The sequence below is a fragment of the Bradysia coprophila genome, unplaced genomic scaffold (assembly GCF_014529535.1).
Source record: "Bradysia coprophila strain Holo2 unplaced genomic scaffold, BU_Bcop_v1 contig_94, whole genome shotgun sequence".
Taxonomy (NCBI): domain Eukaryota; kingdom Metazoa; phylum Arthropoda; class Insecta; order Diptera; family Sciaridae; genus Bradysia; species Bradysia coprophila.
Window position 1 is genome coordinate 7,492,574 of NW_023504022.1, and position 26,684 is coordinate 7,519,257.

At 37.9% G+C, this 26,684-nt stretch overlaps 4 protein-coding genes and 1 long non-coding RNA gene across 5 annotated transcripts; 3 read left to right on the top strand and 2 right to left on the bottom strand.

Moving 5' to 3' along the window:
• Positions 1–18: 18 nt before the first annotated feature.
• Positions 19–10,008, bottom strand: LOC119085209 (protein singed wings 2). Its single transcript, XM_037195521.1, has 8 exons — positions 9,691–10,008; positions 4,607–4,759; positions 4,367–4,541; positions 1,683–1,839; positions 1,476–1,618; positions 1,216–1,407; positions 983–1,147; positions 19–404 (listed from the first exon to the last, which is right to left on the bottom strand). The coding sequence occupies exons 1-8, from the start codon at positions 9,756–9,758 to the stop codon at positions 24–26; spliced, it is 1,434 nt and encodes a 477-aa protein (XP_037051416.1). The 5' UTR covers positions 9,759–10,008; the 3' UTR covers positions 19–23.
• A 2,349-nt stretch (positions 10,009–12,357) lies between these two features.
• On the top strand, positions 12,358–13,943 carry LOC119085211. Its single transcript, XM_037195522.1, has 2 exons — positions 12,358–12,543; positions 12,608–13,943. The coding sequence occupies exons 1-2, from the start codon at positions 12,514–12,516 to the stop codon at positions 13,937–13,939; spliced, it is 1,362 nt and encodes a 453-aa protein (XP_037051417.1). The 5' UTR covers positions 12,358–12,513; the 3' UTR covers positions 13,940–13,943.
• Positions 13,944–14,981: 1,038 nt separating this feature from the next.
• Positions 14,982–16,631, bottom strand: LOC119085213 (cytoplasmic phosphatidylinositol transfer protein 1). The gene is made up of 6 exons (XM_037195524.1): positions 16,452–16,631; positions 16,232–16,380; positions 16,073–16,169; positions 15,933–16,004; positions 15,733–15,865; positions 14,982–15,425 (listed from the first exon to the last, which is right to left on the bottom strand). The coding sequence occupies exons 1-6, from the start codon at positions 16,500–16,502 to the stop codon at positions 15,091–15,093; spliced, it is 837 nt and encodes a 278-aa protein (XP_037051419.1). The 5' UTR covers positions 16,503–16,631; the 3' UTR covers positions 14,982–15,090.
• A 2,256-nt stretch (positions 16,632–18,887) lies between these two features.
• On the top strand, positions 18,888–20,743 carry LOC119085212 (lysosomal-associated transmembrane protein 4B). Its single transcript, XM_037195523.1, has 6 exons — positions 18,888–19,042; positions 19,296–19,411; positions 19,480–19,657; positions 19,730–19,868; positions 19,931–20,195; positions 20,267–20,743. The coding sequence occupies exons 2-6, from the start codon at positions 19,304–19,306 to the stop codon at positions 20,519–20,521; spliced, it is 945 nt and encodes a 314-aa protein (XP_037051418.1). The 5' UTR covers positions 18,888–19,042; positions 19,296–19,303; the 3' UTR covers positions 20,522–20,743.
• Positions 20,744–25,844: 5,101 nt separating this feature from the next.
• Positions 25,845–26,317, top strand: LOC119085215. Its single transcript, XR_005089255.1, has 2 exons — positions 25,845–26,065; positions 26,126–26,317. It is a non-coding gene; the product is annotated as an uncharacterized LOC119085215 (long non-coding RNA).
• The last annotated feature ends 367 nt before the right edge of the window (positions 26,318–26,684 follow it).

The following is a 26,684-nucleotide window of genomic DNA, read 5'->3' on the forward strand; positions in this document are numbered from 1 at the left end:
TTTTTTTAAATTATTTTACATCTCTACGGTAACTTTGTCACAATCCATGGCAGTCTGCCCGATTTTCTGTAATGATAGTAGTCGTATCCCAATTTCCCCATCACCAATAGAATCAACGATCCCAGAACTCCATTCAACAAATCCCACGGCTTGATTTTCGGTTCGTCGGGAAATTTACAAACGTCCGTTCGCTTCAGCGCCAAAACTTTAACGCCAAAATTAGGATCGCCTTCGATGTACTTGCAGGTAACGTTTTCTGAATCCTTGATGATGTCCTGATACTTCTGTAACAGATCTTGGAAACGCAATGTGAATATGCAATCACAACGCCACGGATTTTGACTTAAATATAAGTCGCCGTGACCGTTACGTTCGAGTGCATGGTCTACGACGTACACGGGAAGCTGGAAGGGAAAATCAGAATGAATGATTGAAAACGGACCCAGATGGGTGCGAGAACTCCAAAACGTTCACTTTGCTCTCTCAGCTGATCGCTACAAATTGTTTGAAACTTTAATACCAGCAACACATTCGAACTTATCCTCCGAGGATTTTTAATTCATAAAAATAGTAAACTCGCCATTTGAGTTGCGAGAGCTGGGAGCTCTTCTGGTACTAAATTTCCAGATCTTAATTTACAGTCGACGACAATGATATTGACGAGATGAATCAGCTTCAGCTATTTTTCAGCTGGTCCAGTCATACAGACAAAAGTACTTATATGTCTTTACACACGGGTGAACTATTAAGTAGTGGTAAAACTGTATAAAGACGTAATGAGCAGTTTTCTGTGTGTGAGTGGACCAGCTGGAAAAGCAGCTGAAGCAAACTTATGTCCAAATTTCACTGTCGTCCACTGTAAACGAAATTTTCTCAAAACCGAGCTCTGAACCTTTGTTAGCAGTGGCAAGGAAACAAATTACTCAAGAACAATTTGGAGTTCCTTCGATTTACAGCAATGAAAAAGTGGCCGGAATTTTACTTTCGTCAGTTTGTTGCCCTTCAAGCTGAACATCTGAAATGTTTGCAACCAATCGTCGGAGCCTCGATCCGATTCCAGGATGTCAATCGACTGGATGAGATTATAGTCTAAGTTTATGTCGCGGACATGCTTGTACGTACTCTTTAACGGCTCCAAACTGGTAATCTTTTATGAAAATTTTTTATTGGTTTTATTAACAGTGATATGACTCTTGAGTAATTGTCGCGTGATACCTTGTTATCAGTGGCATGAAATCTAGTAGTATTTTCGGGAATAAACGACGGGAGCCGATTGAAGTTCAAACGACTGCAATTTATCGAATACATTGGTTTGAAAGACGTTCCATCACTTTCCAAGAGAATATAAGACACGGTGCACGAACAGTTGCGTAACTCAGTGCTGTTGTAGCATGCTTCTTTGATGTGCTATGTAACAATAAATGAAATAAAATACTCCCAAGATCAGTCATTCAACGATCGATTCAAACGCATACCTGTTTATATTGCATAACCGTTAGCAACGGTCTGCTTCCATACTTTAAATCCGTGCATTGCAGTAAATTACGATCGGTCACATGTTCCCCCTTCGTTTGATTTAGCAACCACTTTAAGTTTCTGGTACAGTTCCATGGATTGCCTATTGATCTTAAGTTAATAATTTTACCTTTTCCTTGGGAAATTTTATGACCAAATTGTTATACCAGCTAAATAGAGACTTTCGAATTTATGCGGCAATATCAATGGACCTTCCATATGGTCGAGCTTGTTCCAACGCAAATCTACGAATTTTAGGGCGGTCAGCTTTTTGAATAAAGTCGGTCGTGTGTAGCCCAACTTTGTCCATGATATGTTGACGCTCTGCGAACGAATAGGAGAAACGAATTTGCGATGGTAAAATATGTCTGCATTAGAAACTTAGTTTCTTATGCAAACTAGAGATGAGCGGGCCGACGTTTTTTCAATACCCAACCCGACCCGGCCCGATCCAATTTTTTGAACCCGAGCCCGACCCGACCCGAGACTTTTCTCTTCGCGGCCCGACCCAACCCGACCCGAAAAAATCATCGGCCCGACGTGACCCGACTTTTTTTTACTATAAGAAATTTAATGAAAAATCATTTTCTACGCATAAAAGCTTTGCAATAATCTTATACGCTAAGTAAAATAATAAAATAAGTTATTGTTTCATGCTTTATAGGCTTTTATTGGCTTAATTTAAATTTGTATTTCTAAGTCGGGCCGGGTCTTGAATTTTCAAAACCCGGACCCGAACCCGATCGGGCCGGGTCGGGTCGGGTCGGGCCGATGTATTTCGGGCGGCCCGCTCATCTCTAATGCAAACTACAGTATAGTCAACCGATCAGCCAAGTATTGGCTAAATTTCGCCCGATTCATCTCTTAAACTTTTATGGAACGTCAAGTTGAGTTTTTCTAGCCAAATTCACATGAACAATGAAATATTGTCATTCAACCAGTAGCTGACCATCACTTATCATATCAATTTATTAATCACGAGAAACATCGAAAACAAGACGTTGGATACGGTCAAATTAAATAATTTCACAGCAAACATTCATCACAAGATTTTTGTGATAATGATGGCGATGACTTTGCTCATTTTGTGTAAAAGACACAGCCTCTTTTACGATGAAAGTTGTTCGGAAGAGGGGACAAGGAGCACGAGAGAAAATACATTTCGACTTTCCTTGTCCATCTCTAAAGCGTTCCAGGTCACCAAAAAGTGCATAATGTATGTGAACAGAAGCAATGAAAGTATAGAGTATATGGTCTATTCATAAAACCGCAGGACAAATTCACCTTTCATGAGAGGTGAGTTTCTTTATATGAATTCGCTGTGTCCTCCAAGGCTGTAAACTTGGGGAGGTCCCAGTGCCGCCTTTTCCATATGGGCCAAATGGGCAAATCCCCGTGGCGCCCGAAGTGGAGCAGATACACATACGCGGGTGACACACCACAGTTGGATGATAAAACGGCAAATTTCATACAAAAATTCACCTCCTGTGATGATTCGCCGTGATGATGTGGTGAATTTTTTTATATGAAAAATCATCGGAAGTGGTATGTTCTCGTGTATCTAATAAATTGACAGTCTTGATGTCCTCCGCTCCATACAAAGTTTGACATTCGACCATACCTTGTGTTGACGTTCATTGAACAGAAGTCCACTTCGTCAACGACATGCCTAGCTTTATGATACGGATGGTAATTAAGTATAGTTTCCACTAAAAAAGTGCACTCCGTTTAGCCTCCGTTTACATGACAGTTGTAAAATAGAACAAAGGAACTGTCACGTAAACGGAGTAAAAAATTGAAATAAATTCAATTTCCACTCCGTTTGCGTGACAGTTCTTTTGTTCTATTTTACAACTGTCATGTAGACGGAGGCTAAACGGAGCAAGGCTGTAAACTTTGTGGAGGTCACGCAGATACAGATACGCGGGTGACACACCAGAGTTGATGATAAAATGGCCGATTTCATACAAAAATTCACCTCCTGTGATGATTATCGTCGCCTTGATGATGTGGTGAATTATTTTTACATGTAAAATCATCAGAAGTGGTGTGTTCCCGCGTATCTAATAAAATGGCGATCTGCGTGACCTCCCCAAGTTTACAGCCTCTTTTTAAGTGGAAACTATACTTTAACGGCCAATGGCTTTGTCGGAACGTTCGCATTATTTTTGTTTCATATTACTCATACTTTCATCAAGTTGGTACCAATTTCGATTTTATAACGGTAAAGGGAGAGAAAAGTGAAATTCGAAATGCTTTAAGTTTTTGGAGTGGTTGTGGTTTGTCAAGTATTCCACACAAAATTTGTTTAACAATTGACAACCTAGATTGTTTATTTTAGTATTTCATTATTGTTGCAAGCCTATGTAGCTCTCTACCTTCAGAACGTAAAAATCTATATTTTCATTCATTTCTGCAATTTTCAACGATTGTTCTGATGGTTTAGCTTAACCTGTCATATACGGCTATTCATCTGTTATCGATAACGACAACAAAGATAATAACAAGCTCTAGGTAGTAGGTAAAATACATGTTAAACAAATTGAAGTACAAGATTTGAAATAATATACTCGCCGTCTGAGACAGGTTAAAATGTTTGCAACAGCAGCAGCCAATTAAAATGTTTGCAATCAGCAAATTAGTAAATTAATAATGTCGATCCAATAGAGAGTATTGGTCGATCTCATCGAACAGTGACCTTTACCAAATTATTGACGCATTTAATGCTAATTTATCAGAAATACCTATTCAGGTGACAATGCGATGTCAATCGAACAAGAAATTTTTATTTATTTAAACTTAATTATCTTCCCTTTTACCCATCGTTTAAAATATTTGTGTCATACCGTACCTCTAAGTGGACCAATTCTGGAAAATCATTATTTATATGCGTCAAATTACTATGCTCAATTCTCAGCACCTTCAGTCGAGGGAAATGCTTCAAAATTGTTGGAGCATCAAAATTCGATTTGGGCCATCCGCACAGAATTAGCTCTGTTGTCGCTTTCAATTTGTGTGAATTAGAACTGTAAAAATTAGCACAAATTTGGTTCGGTTTTTTTTTTGACTTAAGGTCAGTTGTTATATTCACTGTAAATCAATGTTCGACATTCCACCGAAGCAGTGTAGGGTGTGTAACGAATATGAACAGTTTCCAGCATTTGCCTCAACTGCTTCTGTCCAATTCTGGCATATTCCATGATCAATAGGTATTTCAACGGTAATCGCAGCGAATGTAAATAATCTAAAGGGAAAGAATAGTGGGTTACATCGGATACTGCGAAAGTAATTCATTAATTTTTGTTGTACGCGCCCCAATGAGACTGGTGGTCCGGTGGTTCAGATCGTTGACCGCTTGCTTCATACGCAAGAGGTCTCGGGTTCGAATCTCATTAGGGCGCGTACAACAAAAATTTTATTTCCAAATTTCAATTCGATTTCTCATACTTTGCACTCTTCAATTTCAAAAAAAAATTAGTCTAACGATCGGTGTGTCCGAAGCAATACAACATCCAGAATAAGTAATTCATTAAATGAGGTAACAATTTTGTGATAAAAACAGACTCACAACAAGTATGTTTTTGAGCAACAAGCTTCGGTAACTGTCTTTTCGACAAGTGTAGAGCTTGTATATCCGAGCCGAAAGCGGGGCTTTCAACTACAATTCTCGAAAAACAGGTGCCGAAGCGAGTTGCTCACAAACACACGACAGAGTTCTTTTTTACTAGCTGTCCCATGCGAAGGTTGATTTCCATATAGGAAAATGAAAACAAAGAACCGAAAATAGTCCTCATGTAATGGATCATTTTCGTAGGGGACAAATTGCTATGTAGTGGTCAACTTTCGCATGGGGCAGATGGTAAAAATCTCAAATTTTGTCGTAACTTAATAAGGGAACACCTAGTCCATATGCCTAAAAAAAAAACAAAAAAATATTCCGCAAAAAAAAACTAATTAGCAAAATATGTTTATTGTTGACGGAGAACATCGTTTTTGCGACTCAAAAGTCACAAGCAGTGTCTCACATTTTAATGTTGACCGTAAATATTAAAGCTCTTTCATTTCAAGCAACACAAACCATATCGTTCAAGTATCTCATTTTCGTTGTTAAGAAAAACGAAATGCGAACAACAACTCACTGATAAGTGGTGCAATAATAAACTTGAGTTATTATTACCTCGATATTTACCTCTAATACAAAATAAATGGACGAGAACATCACGAAACATGTGTATACGATTACAATTAGCATAATCGTAAAATTCGTTTATCTATTCATTATTAGTTAATCTTAGTGAATATTTCAGCCAATTGTAACACATTCAGGGTCTCAAGTACAGTACTTGCACAGTCGACTAATTTCTTTAAAATTTGAATGGCTCATTTTGACACTATAATTTAGTGCTTAATGTTCTGAAGCATATTTTAAATGGGCTCACATCGCAGAACGGAAATTTTCTCCTATCTTTACAGTATGCAGGAACCAGGGACTATTTTTGGGAAATCGATTTTCCACATTTTCCCGAATTTACCCACATTTTTCTAATTGTGTTGTACTGCTGGACCCACATTTTCTTTCAAATTTTTACAATTTTTGTTTTGCTAAAATTAAAAAAAGTGAAAAAATCTAGGAAAATGTGGGAGAACGTTTTACCGAAAGTAGTCGCTGCCAGAAACTAAAATTCTTTCAAATAAAATCAAATCAATCATTATTGGAGTAAATTCATTCGACAATCGAGAGAAGGTCTTCGTTTCGATTTTAAAGACAACAGACAAGCACTAGGCGAACTCAAGTGATACCATGTAGTGGTATTGCAATCAAACATAGCATATCTCCAAGCATGAACACTCAAAAGCATGGCCACATAAGTTTGAAGTCTATTTCACGCATACAAGCAAAAAAATGCATGAGTTGTGTCATAGCACTAGCTCCTAGCATTAGCACTGAATTACCAAATGTCAAATTTAGAGACTTCAATAATTAGAGCTTAATTTTGTTTGTATTGTTTGTTTCAACTCAAACATCCAAAACAAGTCATCAGTCTTTACAAAAGAAACACAGAGCCAATGACATAATAGTGGGATAGACAGGAATTACGTAGACGAAATCGTGAAGCAAAAGTAAACTTTGTGTAATATACATTTGAGACACACACACTTACACATTCCACTTAATTTTGACAATTTGGTGAAACTGTTGCAGACTTTTCGAAATTAACTTGAACCACTTTAAACAAAAATTCTTTTATTAGCTGCAACTATCAATTTCGCACAAACTGGTCACTACCTCATTACACAATTTTCCAACACATTTTTTAATTTTTAAAAAGAAATGTCCCGAAATTTTAATACTGGCGATGCTGACACTTTTATTATGCGTGACTACTGAACGTGAAATAAATTCAGCCAACTGATTGAATTCTCCGATCGTCAAGATTTCTACTAAAACATTATTCGATCGAAAAGGAGAAAATCACAAAACTAGTTCAATTTTGGGGACAGTGAGAGATTGTTTACATGAAATATAAATTTCAGTTCGATAAATATTTAATTTTAGAAGACAGAAATGCTTTAAACCAATTTCGAAGAAAGAGTGAAAATGCAAATTTCCTTCGCGCCCACATTTCAAAATATGTACGAAAATACGTAAGTACCATAAATTTAAGGTACTCACACACACTACTGAATATTTCGTATTTGCTTTTGCTTCAGCGCTTGAACAAAATATTTACATAGAATGCCTGTCTATCCCACTATTATGTCATTGCACAGAGCATATTGTGATTTCAACAGCTATTCGGAGTCTATGTTAGTGTGAAGGGTGGAGTAGACTCCAAATGTTTTCGATGTTAGTGCTTGGAACGAGGGGAAACTACCGAGGCTGTAAACTTTGGGGAGGTCACGCAGATCGCCCTTTTATTAGATACGCGGGAACGCACCACTTTTGAAGATTTTACATATACAAAAAATTCACCACATAGTCACAGTGACGAGAATCGTCACAGGAGGTAAATTTTTGTATGAAATCCGCCATTTTATCGTGAACTGTGGTGTGTCACCCAATGAACGTCAACACAAGGTATGGTCGAATGTCAAACAGGTATGGTCGAATGTCAAACTTTGTATGTAGCGGAGGACATAGCGATTTCATATAAACAAACTCACCTCCCATGAGAGGAGAGGTGAGTTTGTTTATATGAAATCGCTATGTCCTCCGGTTTGTATGAACAGACCATACCTGATTTATACTTTCATTGGTGTCACCCGCATATCTGTATCTGCGTGACCGTGACCTCGCCAAAGTTTACAGCCTTGGAAACTACTCGAGCAGACTCTGTCCTATCTACTTCTATTGGTGTCTCTATTGGCGTAATATTGCCTTCTATTGGCGACTATTTCGTTCAATTGGTAACCAATAGTAAATAGCATCTGTCTCAGTATTTGCTAGCGTAGTTTATACCTCAGCTTGGAAGCGAGAATGCTATGAATCCAACTAGTTTTACACTAATCTTGTCTAACTTATAATGGATGAATGAATAAAGGCCAAGTTCTCCAGTGAAGCAGTTATTTGTTCACCTAGGAAAGAAAAACTGGAAGTTTCATTTTGGGGGTGCTGTTCCAGGGCCATAAGTCAGCAGGTAAAATGAAACTTCCAACTTTTTTCCCGAGGTCAGCACATCGTTTTTCCCAACAAAGGCTCCCGAAGTTTCAGCTGAGGTGAGAAAATGACTCAAGTTTTCGAAATACAAAATTGTCGGTATACTCTTTGATCTTGGATGATTTGCAAAAAAAAAATGGGCAGCGGTCCGTCTTAATCAACACTTACGTCCGCGAACAAATCATTATCTCATTTCATAGGAGAAAAAAGTCTAAATTTATATTCCAGCTAATTAATTCATACGTCTAATTTTAGCCACTTCTTTCTTAATTAATTGAACAAACGAAAAAGTTTATTTTTTGTTTCGTTTCTATTTCGCTTTTTGGTGACATGATAACAATTAAAATATTAAACGAAAAGTTTCACATCATATACACCGTGCGGAGAGACAATATATTCATGTTATTAAGTGGTTTTTTGCGGAATATAATTTATGGAAGAGGTAGGCAAATATTTGTGGTTGTACTGCATTATATTGTGTAGACGCTTTTAGAATGAAACTTTCCTTATCAAAATTCACAGTCAGGTAGTCTGCTGCGTGTGTGCTACAGAATCGATTTTTGCAACTATACAGTCAAGTTAGACGAGCAAAATGTGATTCATTGTTTTTGTTTTTTTGAAATGAAGTCGATAAACATGGTTGCACATTCACCATTTTCATTTCTCGGGGACATAAAAGTGGAATTTTCAAATTTAATCAGTCTCCCTAATCAGGTGTCTCTTTAAAATTTCGCTTATCGGCCTTTTTACAACTAAACCCGGCGCAATCAAAAGCAAAAAAAAAACATGTGAGATATCTACGAAGAAGATACGTTTGTCACAAAAATTAGAGAATTCGAATAAATGTGTGATTGTACATACATATATGCTCAGCATGGCATACATACCGTAATTAACCACAAAAATATTTACTTTAAATTTTGAACTGAATGAATGTACACCAACACAACACGACTACGAAATTCTTCATGATTTCGGTTCAAATAATTGATTTGGATGTTTGTAGCCGCAAAAAGCTTTTGTCTGACTCTGAAAACTGATGGACCTCTTTAAAATTCTGAGAAAGTAACCGCAGTACTTTAGGCACATTTTCTCTTCCTAAGTTAAATTAGTAACAGCTTTTGGTCACTGATTAATAATTGTTTATGCAACAAGTTGCGAAATGGTGGTGTTTTTGTCACTAGATGTACCACCCACATCGTGTAACGTTCTTTTTACGTAAACTTTTATCAAAGCTTTTCGTTACTGTGACAGAATTTTCCGTAATAACTAAGTTAAGTCACACAACGAACTGCTGAATTTATTACCTACGTCAGGTTGGTGAAATACAATGGCATATGCAAAAAAAATCGGTTTCCACTAAGGCTAGATTCCCACTTACCAAAAAAGTACTCAGTGTGATGTGAGCGGCAGAATTTAATTTTTTCAATTTTTGGTTTTTGTTTACTTGACAGCTCACTATACCATGGCTCTCTAACGGAGTACTTTTTGTTGTGTGGAAACCATACTTAACTCACCTATTGTTAGTAAATAATCCGAAAAGAAGTACGCCAATCGGATGGTATCTTATCATGTTTTTGGTCATAAAATCGCTATGCTCTTTGATACAATTTGCTATTCTTATATTACCATAAAAAAACGCACAAAAAACTAGCGGTCTCGTTCCGACCCACAACCCGCTGTTCGTTTTTATCTTTTTCAATTAACTTTTGCTTTAACAGAATTTCAATAATTTTTTTTTATCACGTAAACATTCACGGCGCTTAAGACATAATTACTATTTATCAACTTGGTGCTTCAAGCTTTTGAATTTGACTGGTTGAATAGACAAACTCACTTAACTGAAGATACACACAAAAATGTGATACATAAACATACACGATATAATAATTACACAAGCTAATATTTAAATTAGCTGGTTGTTGTTCATCATCCATCATATTTGGATGCGAACTGATAAATTTATTGCTATTTTCCTTTACAATTTGAGACGATATTGAAGACGATGTGAAGCTATATTGTGGGAAATTTTTTCTTCTCGTTCACAGTTTTAAGAGGTCCGTACGTAAGGAAGGAACAGTGCAAAGGGGTTTAGGAAGCTGCGGGAATGGACCAAGAAAATCACTTTTTAGACCATTTTTTTCAATATTATTGTAATTTATTTTAATTCTTTCAACTGGAAGGGTACTGCAGAATCTTCAGTCTAGATATACGTGAAAGGTTCTTTATTTGAATGTGGTGCCCCTCTTTCATCAAAAAGAATATGTAGTCTTCAAAGACTATTCTTATACCAGAATTATATTTGAAGTCCGCTGAAAATTCAAAATTGGAACTGTCAAACACAAATCAAACGCTGCGTCGTATCTACGCGTTAGAAAATAGTTATTTATACTGCAAGAACTGTAAGGGTATTTTATATTCGAGAAATGGTAAATAGTTCGAGGCGAAGCTGCGTCATCTATGAACCGTTACAGTTCAATACAAACAATCTTAAGCGGTAGCTCGTATCACTAAAGCCTCCAAATTTGACACTTGTCAATTCAGTGTTCATGCTAGTAGCAGAGCTGTGACTAAACGCGTGGATTGTCAGATACTTCTCTTAGTGCTGACCCTTTGTGAAATAATGAAAATATCAAAATATTTTCGATTTTTGCTTCACATTTCCCACTGTCAAACAAGCCAAAGCAACGCACTCCAATAACAGGCACAAGAACAGATTTTTTTTAACTGTCACATATGAGAATTTTAGACTATTGCGTCGTGGAGGCCTCCTTTTTAATTCTGTTCTCGTGCCCCTCTTGGAAAATCTGTTCTACTGCTTGTATCAGATGCTATGGTCTTATGCAGCGCTGCAACGAAATCAATAGTAAAATCGAGACCTTTACAACGCATGTGAAAATCGTTAAAATTTCAATGTGTTAGAGAGAAATGAAAACCGTACGAAATTTCATATGAAATTTTCCTTCGGTTTACACTTAAATCTCCGAACGAATCGTCCACATTACTCCTAAAAGTTCACATTGTAAATTAAATAGGACATTCGATATTTTTACCGTTGCCTATGTGGCGTGGTTTTCAAAATCGATGAGCCGAAGCCCTTCAATCCGGAGCATTACAGCCACAAATTTCGTGCAGCCGGCCTACGATACGAAATAGGGATAAACATTCAAACCGGAGACATGGTACGGACGCATGGCGGTTATCCTTGTGGCCTCTATAGTGACTTAAAATTAGCGCGGGAGGTCTTTGTACCATCTTTGCAGACTGGTGAGCGAGCTATGGCTGACAAAGGGTATAAAGATCCTCATTTTATACTAAAAAATCGACAAAATTGTGAACAACATGCACTGATTATGTCGCGTCATGAAACGGTGAATGGCAGGTTGAACAAATTCAGAGTTTTAAGTAAGGCTCGGAACGGGTCGGGTTCGGTCAGACCGGAACCCGAACCTGATCTTGACCCGAACCGGAACTAAGACTTCGGGTTCAACCCGAGCTTGACCCGAACCTAAATTTTCGATTTCGGGTTCCAACCGAACCCGACCCGAACCCGAAGTTATTCAACCCGTACTTGACCCGAACCCAAATTTCCATTTCGGGTTTGACCCGAACCTGACCTGAACCCGAGATCTTCAAATAAATCAGGTCCGGTTCGGGTTAACCCGAAATTTTTGGCATTTTTTAGTGTAAAATTTTCGGGTCACCCGAACCGGACCTGATTTATTTGAAGATCTCGGGTTCAGGTCAGGTTCGGGTCAAACCCGAAATGGAAATTTGGGTTCGGGTCAAGTACGGGTTGAATAACTTCGGGTTCGGGTCGGGTTCGGTTGGAACCCGAAATCGAAAATTTAGGTTCGGGTCAAGTTCGGGTTGAACCCGACGTCTTAGTTCCGGTTCGGGTCTAAGACCGGTTCGGGTCATAACCTGAACTGATCAGGTCAACCCGAACCCGTTCCGAGCCTTAGTTTTAAGTCAAACATTCAAGCATTCATTGACGAAGCACCCCATGGTATTTCATGCAGTTGCTAATGTCGTCCAATTGCTTCTGAAAAATGGCATTCCGCTCTTTTCTGTTATATATACACTTTAATTCCTTTAATTATATTCTTTAATATTCTATTGAATGAAAGAAACATTGATTTCCCGCACGTCTTTTTTCGTTTACATCGATTTAATTCCAAAATCATTGTTCTCACTGATCGTTTGTTCATCGAGAGATTATGGTGTGCTCACTCTCGTCCATTTCTGTGAGAAAAATTGTGAAGATTTGTGCTTGTCCAGTTAGCGTGTTTTTGTAAAAGAAGAAATAAAAGAAAGAAATTATTGAGGGGTTCGAAGATATGCCGTCTCCTTTATCAACCGTAGATCAGGTTAGAGAAAATAGATTTTCTGGCGTTACAACTCCATGACGATTAAAAAAATTTCCTGTTTCAGACGAATGTCAATGCAGCGTTGCCAATCGAACTAACGAATACTACAGGGACGTATCTCCACCACATGAACGAAGATTGTCTTCTACAAATATTTTCCAGCGATTCATTGACTCCGACGGATCTGTGTTCACTGGCAGAAACTTGTACACGTTTTCAACAAATAACCCAGCGTGTGTTTCCGAAGGGATTCAGTATTGAAAGAAATCACTATTGTTGCGATCACAGCTACATGGACGAAGATCGATGCCAATACCGATTCAAATCGGGCACCCAGTCGATATGTTATGAAAATGCGGAGGATGTTGAACGAATTTTGAAGAATTTCGGACCGCACCTTTCCACGCTTTTGATAAGCTGCGACGAGACTGTAGCGAATTTGGTAGCAAAGTATTGCGACGACATCTCGTTAAATGATCTCAGAATTGAAGACATCCGGAGTATTGAATGCCTGAGCGTGAAACTAAAACCAATCTTTCAACGCCTTCTGACACTGGTCATTGTTGGTTGTCACCTCGTTATAGATGCTACAACTTTAGAGCTCAATTGTGATTCATTGATTGAATTGATAATCGTGAGTTCGACCGGTTGCGGTGCAATTCTGAGCAACACCTTCCCTAATCTGGATCGATTCACTTTTCGTCATTCTGATGTCTATAGTGCAAATGAAAGCAGCGACCTTTTGTCCGCATTCATCGGCCGCCATAGACGCTTAAGAGCTCTCAAAGTCTCAGTAGCATCCTGCACCAGCGATCTTTTACATACAATCGGTAAGAGTTGCAATGAATTGGAGAATCTAAATTTTAAAGGTTGGAACTATAACGGGTTTTCGTACTTTTCGGACTTTTCCGGTCTAGCAAAATTAAAGAAGTTAACGGTTACTTTCTCATCATTAGAATACAGTCTGAACATTGCCCTTTTGCAGGCACCAAAATTGCTAGAAACGGTCAAAGTTTGTTGCATGTGTGAAGGTCAGGTTCAAGTTTTTGATATCCTATCGAAGATGGGGAATTTGCGTGCATTACATTTGAACTGCTGTAGATTCGATCAGAGTGCTATTCCCTGGAAAATGTTAAAACAATTGAGGAAGTTGTCGTTTGCCGATTGTAGTAATTTTTATCATACCGAACTTTTCAATGTACTGAGGGAGTTGCCAAATTTAGAAGAATTAAAATTTTATTATTTTGTTTTGAAAGCAGCAGAGTTTGCTAAAATTGTTAAAATGCTTGAAGGTAGGAGCAATGTGCTAACACTAAGATGTATGTTCGACATTAGTTGTTTGAAGTATTGTACCGAAAACCGAAACGTAAAATTAATAAATTTGGGTGCTCCATAAGAAAGGAAAAAAAAATGTTTCTAATTCGCTCAAAGCGATCTCAAATTCTATGAAGCCGTCTATAAAGTAAGGTCGGTTCTTGTGTGACTAGAGGAGAGGAAGGTGTGATTGAAAAACGTCATCGTGACATACTAACCCTATTACCAGTGGCTATTGCCAGTATAGCTGCGATAGAATGTGACCGGTAACACAGGTTGGATATGTCTCGGTGTCCTGAGTATAAAACATGCATCGGTTGGTCCCAGTGATGTCTTTGGTTCCGCTTCACAAAAAGTTTAAAATTAATGGAAACGGGACAGTTATTTGTGCAGGTATATCTAGGGAGCAGTGAGTTCAAAGAAAGAGAAAAATTACTTATACATGTCTACTACGATACCGGAGACCTATGGAGTGGTTACTTGACCTCACCAATAACTCTTCCGTTATTACTTTTTACAGTTTTTTGTGCAGTGGCTGCAGTGGAACCAGAGACATCATTGCAAGCAACGAAAGCGTGGTCGGTATCCAACGCACGATGCCACAACATTTTTGTTTTCAAATTGTTGCCCATTATTATGACTAAGATTTCGGACTAGAAATACGACATGACCGTATAAAGTCTCAGTTCGATCCCTTAAAATATTTTTCGGTTTAAAAATCAGATTCCAACCCGGTTGAGTCTGTGACTTAGTCAGAGTTAGACAAAATGCTTGAATGACTTTAAGAGAGAGTCATAAGCAATTGTAACACTTACAGCTTCTAGGAAGTTCAAAATTTTGTAACAGGATGCGAGTCCGGCTTCCAACTCGTCAAAATATTGAGTTTGCGCCCAAACATAAATGTGAAAAATGCGATTTTTCCTGACTGCCTCAGGTTATTCAAGAGATTTTCGCAGGGCGTGTGAATAGTGTCTCTTGAGAGATACTCTTCGAAGGCATCTATACACAGCCAATTTTCGCTGTCGCAGCGTGGAATCGGTAGACGAATCACTAAACTCCTGACAAATTGTCATCGCGTGACTCACATTATTCACTTCAGTTGACTGGACATTATAAACACTCCGTTCCATTTTGGTAAATTACCATTTATTGTAGACATAAAGAGCGCGTGCACAAATATCATTTAAATATCTAAAAGTTTCAAATCTCTCTAACCCAACGCAATGTTTCCCACTACTTAGCTTCCGTCGCATCCTCGATACAATCCTCAAATGTATCATTCTCACATTCATCACAATCGGTCACCGTATTCGGTACCACTTTGCTGTTGGTTTCGGCCTGTGTTTGTTTCTCATAAGCTCGCACATCTTCAATGGTCATATCGTACCAGCTGTCTATCCAAGCGAATGCCTGCCGATGTCCCAGTAAAAGAATGTCTCGAATGCATTTCTGTATGAAGTCTTCGACACGCGTTTGAAATCCCCACACCTCAAACGATGCATTGACCAATTTGTACGAACACATGATCGGTTGGTCGTCTCTCCAACCCTCGATTAATGGTCCACGTCCTGGAATAAATGAATGAATATAGTGGAGGGCCAACGGGGAAGCTGATTGGCTAGTCCAGTCACTCTGTTCAAATTAAAAAAAATGTCGAAAATAAAGGTCGAAGGTCCAAGGTCGACCACGGTCTGTTTCACCAAAATTCAGGTCAGGTCAAAATTGATTGAATCAGAGGCTCACAGATTTTCAGTTCAGTTTTAGGCTAACTTGACCTGTTCCGAGCCCTACTCAAAAACCTCAACTACTCTTCTAAATTTTCTACCGATATCAGCTAGATCAACTGAAAGGACCGAAACAAGAAATGCTACTAACCGGTTCTTGCTGACTTGAATATCTTTGGATCTTCTTCCACTTTGTAGTGCTTGGTACTGGATAGATCGTCGAATGCAATATCAAGATGGTCAACTGTTCTTTCACTCAGCTTTTCCGGAGGTAGATCCAAGCACTAGAATTAGGTATGACAACAGTCAAATCCAGGGAACAAAGCTGAAGAGTCTCGCTAATCTACTCACGTTTTCGGTTGTACCCTTGTTGTTTTCGTACTTTGTTTGAATGTTGATGTGGAACTTTGGTATAAAGGAACACTGAAACGAGACGAAACAAAAGGTTTTCTTCAACCGGTTCGGTACAGAATCATTCCTCACACCCGTACCGTGTACTCAGTTATTGTAAATGGATAGTAATTCCATGCCTTTTCGGTAATATAAAACACTTTGGGACAGACTGCTTGAATCCAGTAGGGTAGACGACTGAAAAAAATCCGATTATTATTTGCGGCACTCAAGGATACAACGTATGTAACAGCACCCACCATGATAAATGGATACGTTTCTCTGTAAACTGTCCGGTTCCATGTTCGGGATCTTCGCACTCTTTATTTTCTACTGTTTCGACACCCTCACCATCACAGGACTGTTCCAAACTGTGCCGGGCTATCATATAAAGTTGACCAATGCGGTACTGTGTGTGTGACAAAATGCAAAAACAATTTTTTAATTTAAATGCATTTGGATGGAATGGTTTTCTGAAACCTCTTCGACAGTGAGTGGCATGCAGATGCGGTATTCCTTCGTCAAAACCATATTGAGGAACTGAATACTTTTGTGTAATAAATGTGCGCTTTTTTTGGCCACAAAAAACGTTGACACCCAGCAAGGGAATTTATTTAGCTTTTTCGTTGGACGATGTGACGCATGTGACAGTTTGGTACAATTCTTCAAGAGGTGTCATTTTTCAGCAAGAGGTGTGTGTGTGTGTGTGGTGCAAGAGGTGGTTTCGGTGGTGTGTGTGCGATAGCAAGTGGCTGCGTTCACTTTTCCTTAGACACTGTCCAGAGCGTCCAGAGTAAGTGACTAAAGGCTAAGACCTACAAGGTTCTGAAAGAACAAGTTAAGATACTTCTGAGTTTCACCCGCCGTCGTGAGTGTCTTAACCTGTTCTTTCAGAACCTTGAAGACCTCGGCCTTTAGTAGGTTACGTCAATCACTCGGGCAGTTATAGCAAAAAAAGATTTTGGTACATACGCCCTGCTGTGATTTCCAAACGATTTCAGTTTTCATAATAAAATGCAGCGAAAAGTATGTACCAAGATTTTCTAGTAGCTTAGAAGAAAGGTTTTTGTGATATGGAAAAAACCCGCTGAACACTTCATTTCATTTGAAAATATCCTACAGCTACCCATCAAATGGTGTAAGATGTTTACATATCCAGAAAGGACTTTGTTTTGAAAAGTAGTTTTCAAGAATCATCATGTGAGGTGTTTTTAATGAAAATCTGCTGAATTAACGTCAAAAGTGATGTGTCCCCACGTTGCTTTATCCAATCAACGTCAACAAAAGGTATGGTCGAATGTCAAACTTTGTATGGAGCGGAGGACATAACGATTTCATTTAAACAAACCCACCTCTCGTGAGAGGTGAGTTTGTTTGAATGAAATCGCTATGTCCTCCGGTTTGTATGAACAGACCATACCTGGTTTATACTTTCATTGGCTTTATCTGCGTGACCTTCATAAAGTTTACAGTCTTGTCCACACTTGGTTTCTCTGTGATACAGGAATTCACATAATCACCAGATACACTCAAAGTGTATTTAAACACTGAGGATGATAAGTGCGGATTGTTATGCACCAAGTCTAGATTTCACTCATGTGAAATTCGATATATTTACAGATCGACTTAACAGTAGCGCAGTAATAAATCCTCAAAGGATCAGAGAAATTACTGATCCCGATTTTCAGATGAATTTATTTTCGCTAGCTGCAACTTGACGTAAACGAATTCAATATGGTTCTAACAGAACGGATTCACCTGAAAGTAGCTGCGTATTTGCATTAAAATCAGTTGTTTGTACCATAGACTCGTGAGATGACATGGCGGCGGTGTCATTTTTAAACATGATTGGGGGCCCATGTACTTTTTGCCGATTAGCACATTGAAATTAATTGCGGCTTGTCAAATTTCGGCACCCTGGACTTTACTTAAATAGTCGAGGAATGCCTCCAAATAAATTTCTAAAAATCCAAAACTGAATTCTCGATTTTTAGAAATTTATTTGGAGGCATACCTCGACTGAATGCACTTTGAATGCACGTCACCATCTCGCCTCTCTACTCTGGAAACACCAGAGTAACAAAGTATATAAACTCTGAAGGTAATACAAAATCTCATTATCCTCTTTTCTTGTGACTATCTCCAAGGTTCTGAAAGAACAGGTTAAGATAACTATGAGTTGATCACGAAGGCGGTGTCACACAATTGCGTCAAAGGCTGCGAAGTTTATGATGTAAAATGGAACTTAACAAAAACAAAATTCTGAATTTTCGAGAAAAATATTTTATACCTTAAGTTGATTTTTCACAAGGCTGTATACTTTGGGGAGGTCACGCAAATCGCCATTTTATTAGATACGCGGGAACACACCTTTTCCATACAAACAAATTCACCAAAATTGAATTTGTATGGCGTGGTGAATTTTTTGTATGAAACGTGGTGTGTAACCCGCGTATCTGCATCTGCGTGACCTCCCCAAAGTATACAGCCTTGGATTTTTCACACTATCTGTTTATAAAATCTATTCTTTCAGAACTTTGACTATCTCAACCTGCTAAGTTTGTATGGAATGGAATTCACCTCACTACTTACTGCAACGCAACAATATGTTTGCAATAGGTTTTTTCCAAGGTCGTTCAAAATGTCAATCGTCATCCACAGAGAAGCCAACACAACCTCACTTTGAAGTTTTAACGAACAAATTGGTTTAAGTTGCGGTTATGTTTGCTTCTGTGGATGACGGTCGGTTGTTTTCGGCCTGTCAAAATTCGTTTTTACCGTACGATGGAAGAAACCTATTGCAACAAAACGAAATAAAACTAAATTCAACTGAAAGTAGGGGATCCGTGCGTAACTGCGCATTTACATTACCTTCACTACTTTGCCATACACCCTCGTCTCCCCTATTTAATAGAAAGTGAACGTACACCATCTGAAAATTCCAAAATGGACGCTATTGTCATGTCAAACGAAAATATATTTTGACGTATTTCAACATAATATTATTTCATCGGAGAAAAAAACAAACTAAAAGCCTTCGTCCAAACAAAACTCGACGACTGTACAAGTTGGTAAGATTCGCTTTACCATTTGCAGCGAACACACGCTGCGAATATCAGTTGATTTTATCAGCATTTTATTTACAAAAATATTTTGCAACACTGCGACCTTTTGGAAAATATTTTTCGAACAAAATTCAATTTTTTTTTAATTAGTCATCTCTGGTGATAAACTTTTACGTACACCACTTTTCAACAGCGCACATTGTGTTTGTTCAGCATTATTAACTGATACACAGACGTCGATAATTTTCACTCTTTGTAGAATCGGAAATGTTTCGCATTGGCATCAAAATGGGGCCAGCCAGAAATAAAGAGTGGACGTGTATGTTCGGCATGCATGTCCGTACGGCAACAATAATAATCGGCCTATGGCATCTGGTACGTTTTCCCATTTCTATATTCAACGGATCACCGGTAAACTGATCCTTGCCCTTTCCGTGTTTCAGTTGTTAAATGTAATGGTGCTGGGTCTGCTGGCCGTTATCATACGGAATCCGGAAATGATTCGCAACCTTGAGCACGGTGGATTTGATGATTCTGTGGATATGGAAGCGCCAATTTTGCCCACTCCATTGAGCAAAATTGACCCACCATATGCTTATCGAGATCATTCCTTGAACTATCGTAAGTTGTTGCAAGGTGCGAGCTGCAGCAACACAAATAATTAATTTTTTTTTCTTCGACTTTCCCATACAGACAACATTGATATGGGTGGTTTGGTGTGTGTTTGCATGATAGGAATAACATTGCTGATGATCTACGGTGCAGTGAAGGGGAAACCATCTCATTTGCTGCCCTATTTCTGTGTCCAGCTGTTCGATTTTGCCATCACAACGTAAGTTTCCACTTAAATTTCCTGTTGCGTCTCGACTTAACTGGAATTACACCACTCTCCAGACTAACCGCCGCCGGCTACCTGTGCTACCTACGCTCCGTTCACCGTTTAATCCACGAAAGTCATCGCTTACCATGGCGAGAGGAATTGCTAAAAATGAGTCCGCAAATGCTGAGCATTGTCGTGCTACTGGCATTCGTTTGCGTTGTTATGTTTAAGGCCTATATCATCGGCATTGTCTGGCGCTGCTACAAATATTTGGCGATGCGACAGCACAATCTACGATCGATGCTACCGTACATAATACCAGATGTGTCGACTCGTCAGGTGAGTGTTTTCAATAACGAAACTCGATGTACGGACTGAAAGAAAACTCTTTTTTTTTTGGGGACATATAGGAAAGAGACTACACCACACTGTTACCTGATTATGATGAGGCCATTGCACAGAGCTTGAAACAACAACCGCCTCCATCATATCAAGTGGCAATGGCTGGCACAACTCAATTGCCGGCTAACAATAATTCCGTTCCAGAAACAGTTGCAGCGATTCCTAGTGGTGCTACCGCCACAGGAACAACGGGATCGAATGCGATCAGCACTTCGGCCGAAGCAGCTAATAATAATAATCGTTCAGCAATACAGGATGTTTAAATTGATTAGCACAAAGAGAATGAGAGAGAGAGAGAGGGAGAGAAAAGCAACCATAAACGCAAAAGGTACTAAATAAAAATAGTATTATTCCAAAAAAAAAGAGAAGAGAAATTAGTGAAATAGCGAAAATTAAACTAAATTAATCCTAACCAGTCGGTAAATATAAAAAACAAAAAATTCAAAATAAACGAAATATTCTGGGGCTAAAAAGAAATTATTTTTATTTTGATCTTGTGATCGTTTTTCACTTCCAAACGAATATATATTTACAGTAACGCAGAAGTCAGCAACCAAATTTTTTGTTTTTGAAAGAAATTTTTGAATTTTATTTTTATGGACAATTTTGTTTTTGTTTTTTTAAATTTCTTTTTTTTTTGTGTGTGTAGAAACTCAACTCAACTAACTTTACAATATTTTACAGTTGGTTAGAATAATGCATACGATTCACACAATTATATTATCTCTATATATATATATGTATTCGATGGTAGATTGTTTTTTTTTAGATTTAAAAATCATTGATTATAACAGACAAAATTCAATTAAAATCTCAAAATTATCTAATAAAACTTTTGAAACAATATTATGGTTTTGCATCGATCGGGGTTGTTAGAATTCATCAATTTTCCACCGTTTTTTTAGTAGTTGATGAAACCGGATACAAAATTTCAATTATTCCCTTGACTGGAAGTCATTGCTCCCACAGTGTCCTACTTTCCTACTTTGTCCTACATTTTGAAAATTCGTTCTACTTGTCCTACTGTCCTGCGTAGGACATTTTTGCTAAACCATTCTCATACATTTCTACAGGGACTATTTTTGAGAAATCGGATTTCTCAAAATTCTCATATTTCTCAAAAATTTATCAAATTTTTTAAAACTTAAAACGTAGTTTAACAATGTAATTTTATGTGCAGACAGACAAACAAGGCATCAGAACAGTCGGAGCGTTTGCTGCGACTTAGCCCCGTACGACCCGTAATCCTATTACGTCCGTAACCATAATACGTTCGTAGCCGTAATACGCCCGGAACCCTAATACGTCTACAACCCTCTAATGCGTCTGTTACCAAAATGCAAGTCAAGTTGGGCATGGTCAAATTTACTGAAAGTGTTCATTTTTAAAATTGCGCATAGCGCAATTACGAAAGCCCGTACGAAGTACCTCTCAAATAAAACCAACAATTTACGACATTATTTTAGAAACCCAAAATTTTTTGCCAACTTTCTATTGGGTATTTAATTATCTCTCAAATGAAACAAAAACTAGCAAAATCGGATGAGATTTACTCGATTTATGTGCAAAAAACACTTAGGGCCGAGTAGCGGCCTTAGTCCAAGGGCCCAAATTTGAAACTTTTTTTGCCATCATTCTGTTCGGCATTCAACTATCTCTCAAATGAAACAAAATCTAGCAAAATCGGATGAGATTTACTCGATTTATGTGCAAAAAACACTTAGGGCCGAGTAGCGGCCTTAGTCCAAGGGCCCAAATTTGAAACTTTTTTTGCCACGTTATTTGCGGTATTCAATTACCTTCCATATAAAACTAAATCTAGCAAAATCGGATGAGATTTACTCGATTTACGTGCAAAAAACACTTAGGGCCGAGTAACGACCTTTGAGCCCTCCCAACAAGCCCACGTTGCATCTTATCCAAAAACAATGTTCAGCAACTTTGTTCTACTCGTCAATACCTTTCATTTGATATATCACAAGCAGCTATTGCGTGCGTATTTCGGTAGATATCGTCGAAAGACTGAAAAACACCTATAGGGCCCTAGCTCTGGAAGGGCCGACCCTACCATGCCCATTTTCGAACTTGACCTTACTTTTGTCGATACCAATCGGCGAAAAAAAGAATTTTGAAAAAAGGTTGTGATTTGCTCAAGCTAGAGGGGTCACAGACGGACGGACGGACGGACGGACGGACATTTTTTTATTGCGGATTCGTCATCTATGAACATAACCAAATGCTTTTCCCTTACTGTCTGCTTCCAATTCCACGTGTTACAAACGGCATATTAATCTTATAAGCCCCCAGTACTTCGTACGGGGCTAAAAATTGTAAAAGTTTGAGAAATTTAAAGAAATAATCAAATAATTCTCAAAAAATTTCTCAAAAATAGTCCCTACATTTCTATAAAAATAAAACTTTTATTCGGTTCCTACTGTAGTCTACAGTCGAATTTAATGACCAAGGTACATGGATAGTCCACTTGTACGTGAAAATCACAATATCACAATCTGTTAAAAAGCTTATCTTAGAGTAGATCTGGTAGATTCGGATAAAGACGAGAATTACTCTTCTGTGACTTACATTTTCCTTCTCGTTCGTGGAATGAACAATTTTGCGACAATGTGTGAATGGATTGTATGAATGATTCGCAAAATTGTTCGACTTCCGTTAGTGATTCATTAGTGGTTGGACTAAGCTTATCCGTCCTTTACTTCTATATACTCAGTGAAGAGTATAACCTGAAGTGAATCACAGCGAGCTGGCGTTCCTCATCTTCATTCCACAGCTGAAATGCCTATCAAATGAAGCTAAAAATCAAAATAAAATAAAATAGGAACAAACAGAGTTTAGACGCTCCTCCCTTACCCAGGACTCACGTTAAGTGAATGAATTGAGAAAAAACGCTGTTTCGACCTCGAGAACTAGCGGCGGTCCAAAAGCCAGAGTGGACGGACTATCTTCAGTTGTTTCCGCTAGCCTCTTACACAAGAGAGCAGTAAATTTTTCAATTGACTTAGCGTTAGAAAGTTTACAAAAGTGATTGTTATCTACTGATGGAAAATCGGGTGTCAAAGAAAGCTACATTCCCAAAAAAATGAGAAGTAAAATATAAAACATAGCCACAGTTAACAAATGAATCTTATTCAATGGAGTCATATTTGATACCTTTCTAATGACACCCCACACGACCGTGCACGGCTCGTGTAACTGGAGAAATTTTTGTAAGAAAAGTGCAGGTTTTCGGTTTTTGATGACCTCTTACCAGCCACAAAAGCTTCGAAGAATTTTTTTGAAAGTGGTTTTGGGTTCTCGGGTCGAATACCTTACTGAGCACATATAAAAAATTCCAATAGAAAATGCGTCCAATTTCGGTCTTCTGTTTTTCAGAAGAATCCCTCTTGATGACTTAGAAGACATAAGTCAAAACGCGTTGAACTCATTGAACGATTGCAAAAATAAACAATAACATCTAAGGTAATCTATAAGTTAGGAAATAACACCACAGGAAGTGAGTTCATGAATTTGATTCTTCAATGAAGAAAACAAAAATTTCGAAAATTGCTTCAGAAATACCAAAGTCCAATATCCGACCAAGAAAATAAGCAAAACAACTTTTTTTTGCGACATTGACATTGACCATCCAACCTAAAAATGTTATTTCTCGTCGAATAAAACCAAAGTTTCCAAAATTGGTCCAGATTTACTCAAGTTATCGGCGAGGCTATCGTGTTATCAAACAAGCACTCAAGAACTCTTTTATGAATAACTCTTAGATCATTACGTCAGAGAGTTGCTAATATGACGTCATATTAGCATCTCTCTGCATTAGGTCCATATTGCCCATCTACATAGAATAAATAATTTCGGTGTGCGGGTGTGCCGATCTAGCAACAGTTGGCTTTGTATCAGCTGGTAAACATTGTAGCTATTGTTTACTTTGTGTTTATCTTGATATTCTCTTTATATGCGTGTGTGTGTGACGGGTAACCAACGATAAATGCATGTCGTACTTACAATGAAATAGACACCAGCTGATTCAAAACCAGCTGTTGTTAGATCGATACACCGAAATTATTTATTCCCTGTACGAACCTCAGAAATTTTGTTCCTCGTTGGTTCAAACCAAAGTTTCCAACAGTTACAGATCAGCATTTTCCGGTGTTTGCTGACACTTCACGTAAATCTGATCAACGTAAACCTGAAGACGTATATTCCGACTAAGACCATTGACTGAATAAGCTTACGTGAAATTTTTTTTCAAGTTTTCTGGATTTGCACCAGATTTCATGATACCGGACTTGCAGGTGAAAACCTTTTGAATGTTCCGTAATTGCAGTAAATTCTATTAGGAAAACAAATTATAATGCAGAAAAAGTTCGACTAGTCCCTTTGTCGTGGCTCCAAAGTCAATTTTATTAGATTGTTGGAGCTTTTTGCAAGTATTTTTGTTACAAGACGAGATTCAATTTTTTTCTGTTTGTGCCTTAAAAACCTAAAAGATGATTTCGCTGACTACATCACAGCTAGTAAAAAAATTGGCAAATAAAAAACTAGGCCCACCACTTGGGTGGGCCAGGTTACTTTTATTAAAAATAATTCAACATATTTTTGAATACTTAGTAAAGGTACCGCAAACCGTGATTTACTCTCTTTACATATTCATTCTACTCTACTTTCTGAATCATTCAATTTCGAGAATCATTCTCAGACCGTTCGACTTCATCGAATCTATTTTAAGTCTTTTCATAAATAGATGAATCGTCAAAACCCAGCTTATGCTAGAAAACTCTTTAGCTCGAATTTAGCTCCATCTAGATGCTATTTTTTCTCGATATTATGCAACGACCAACGAGGTAACGGGAAAGAGATTATTCATAAAATTCCATTCTGCTCCAATGTGATTCATCTACGAACTCAATCTCAACGATTCGTTTTTACAAATTGCAATGTTGAACATTTTCAAAAAATCATATGCTATCGTCACGGACAATTTAAGAGATTTTCTGCAGTAAGACCCTGACTTTCAGTCAAGGGAATTAGATAAATTGCTTCTGGCCAAAATATGGTTTTTGAAAGTTTTTAACAATTACGTTTTTCTGCAAGAAAAAATGAAACGAAAACCGGTTAATTGTCAGTGTCAGCAAATCTTCAGTAGTTCTTCTCGAGAACTTTTTGTGGTACAAAGTCGATCGATTAGATTTTCAATATCATCAATTTTGTGCTATATTCGGTCCAACTTCGTCGTACCCGCGAGCAATTTAAAATAATCTTTCAGTTTATAGGTAATAGTTTGCTGAAACCTTTCACCTTTTCTCTTCTGCAACTGCAAGTCGAAGGTTAATATAATTTCCAGGCATTGGACGAAGCCAAAGTTTCTCTTAGCACACCCTTAGCTGTGAACTCCAAATTGTACCAGTTAAATATAAGGTGCATTCGTTGTTATAACTACCGTTCGGGTCTTAGATTATGATGTTAATTCAGTCAATGTACATTTGTATAGGAAATGTTAAATCGTTTTATAAAAAACCATTGGGTAAATCCAGTTTTGAATGGATCCGGTAGCAACGTATAAAAGAATCTAATCTTGACGCTATTCCTTCAGTCGTTGAATAAAATCTTAATAAACTGAATTGATTTCGGTCGCCCGTAATATTTTCAAGTGAAAATGAAACGAAATTTCATTGTGCTTCTTTTCATCATCGGAATTGTGCATAGTAGATCGTTACCCGTGAACCCTTTAGATACAATTATTGAATCTTTAAGTAGCGATCCAGTTTCCGTAGTTCGAGTAACTCGTCAATTTGGTGAGGAAGAGTTTCTTTTTGTGAAATCAGTCGGCGTCATTATTGAACTTACTGTTTCAGGTTCTGAGGGATCCGGAAGATCTAACGGAGCGTATAACAATTTTGACTACAATCCATTCAATGACACACCCACCAATTATGACGACGATCCTTACAATGATTCAACTCGTCGACTACTCTACAATCCAAGGTCAATCCATCTTCAATATTATTCCTAATATCCACGATGAATAAATTATTTACCAAAACTGATATCAGATGTTTTAGAAGTTAGCTGGGATCTCAACTGCATCACCTATTCCACTTTTGAGGTTTTTGTGGACTTATAGAAGAATATTAATGTAAAAAGCGACTATCGACCCGACCAATAACATTTATTATACTGAACTGTTATACTATAACAAAATACCACTTAATATGCCAAACCTGTCACATACGGCTATTCTTCTATTATTAATAACTACGACAAAAATAATGACAAGCTTTGGGTAATATATGGTCCTTTACATAGTAAAATGCATGTTAAAGAAATTGAAGTACAAGATTTGAAATCGACAGATTAAAAATACTTTCATTGATGGAATTAATAGAACCGATAAGAATACTGGTCATATGCTTG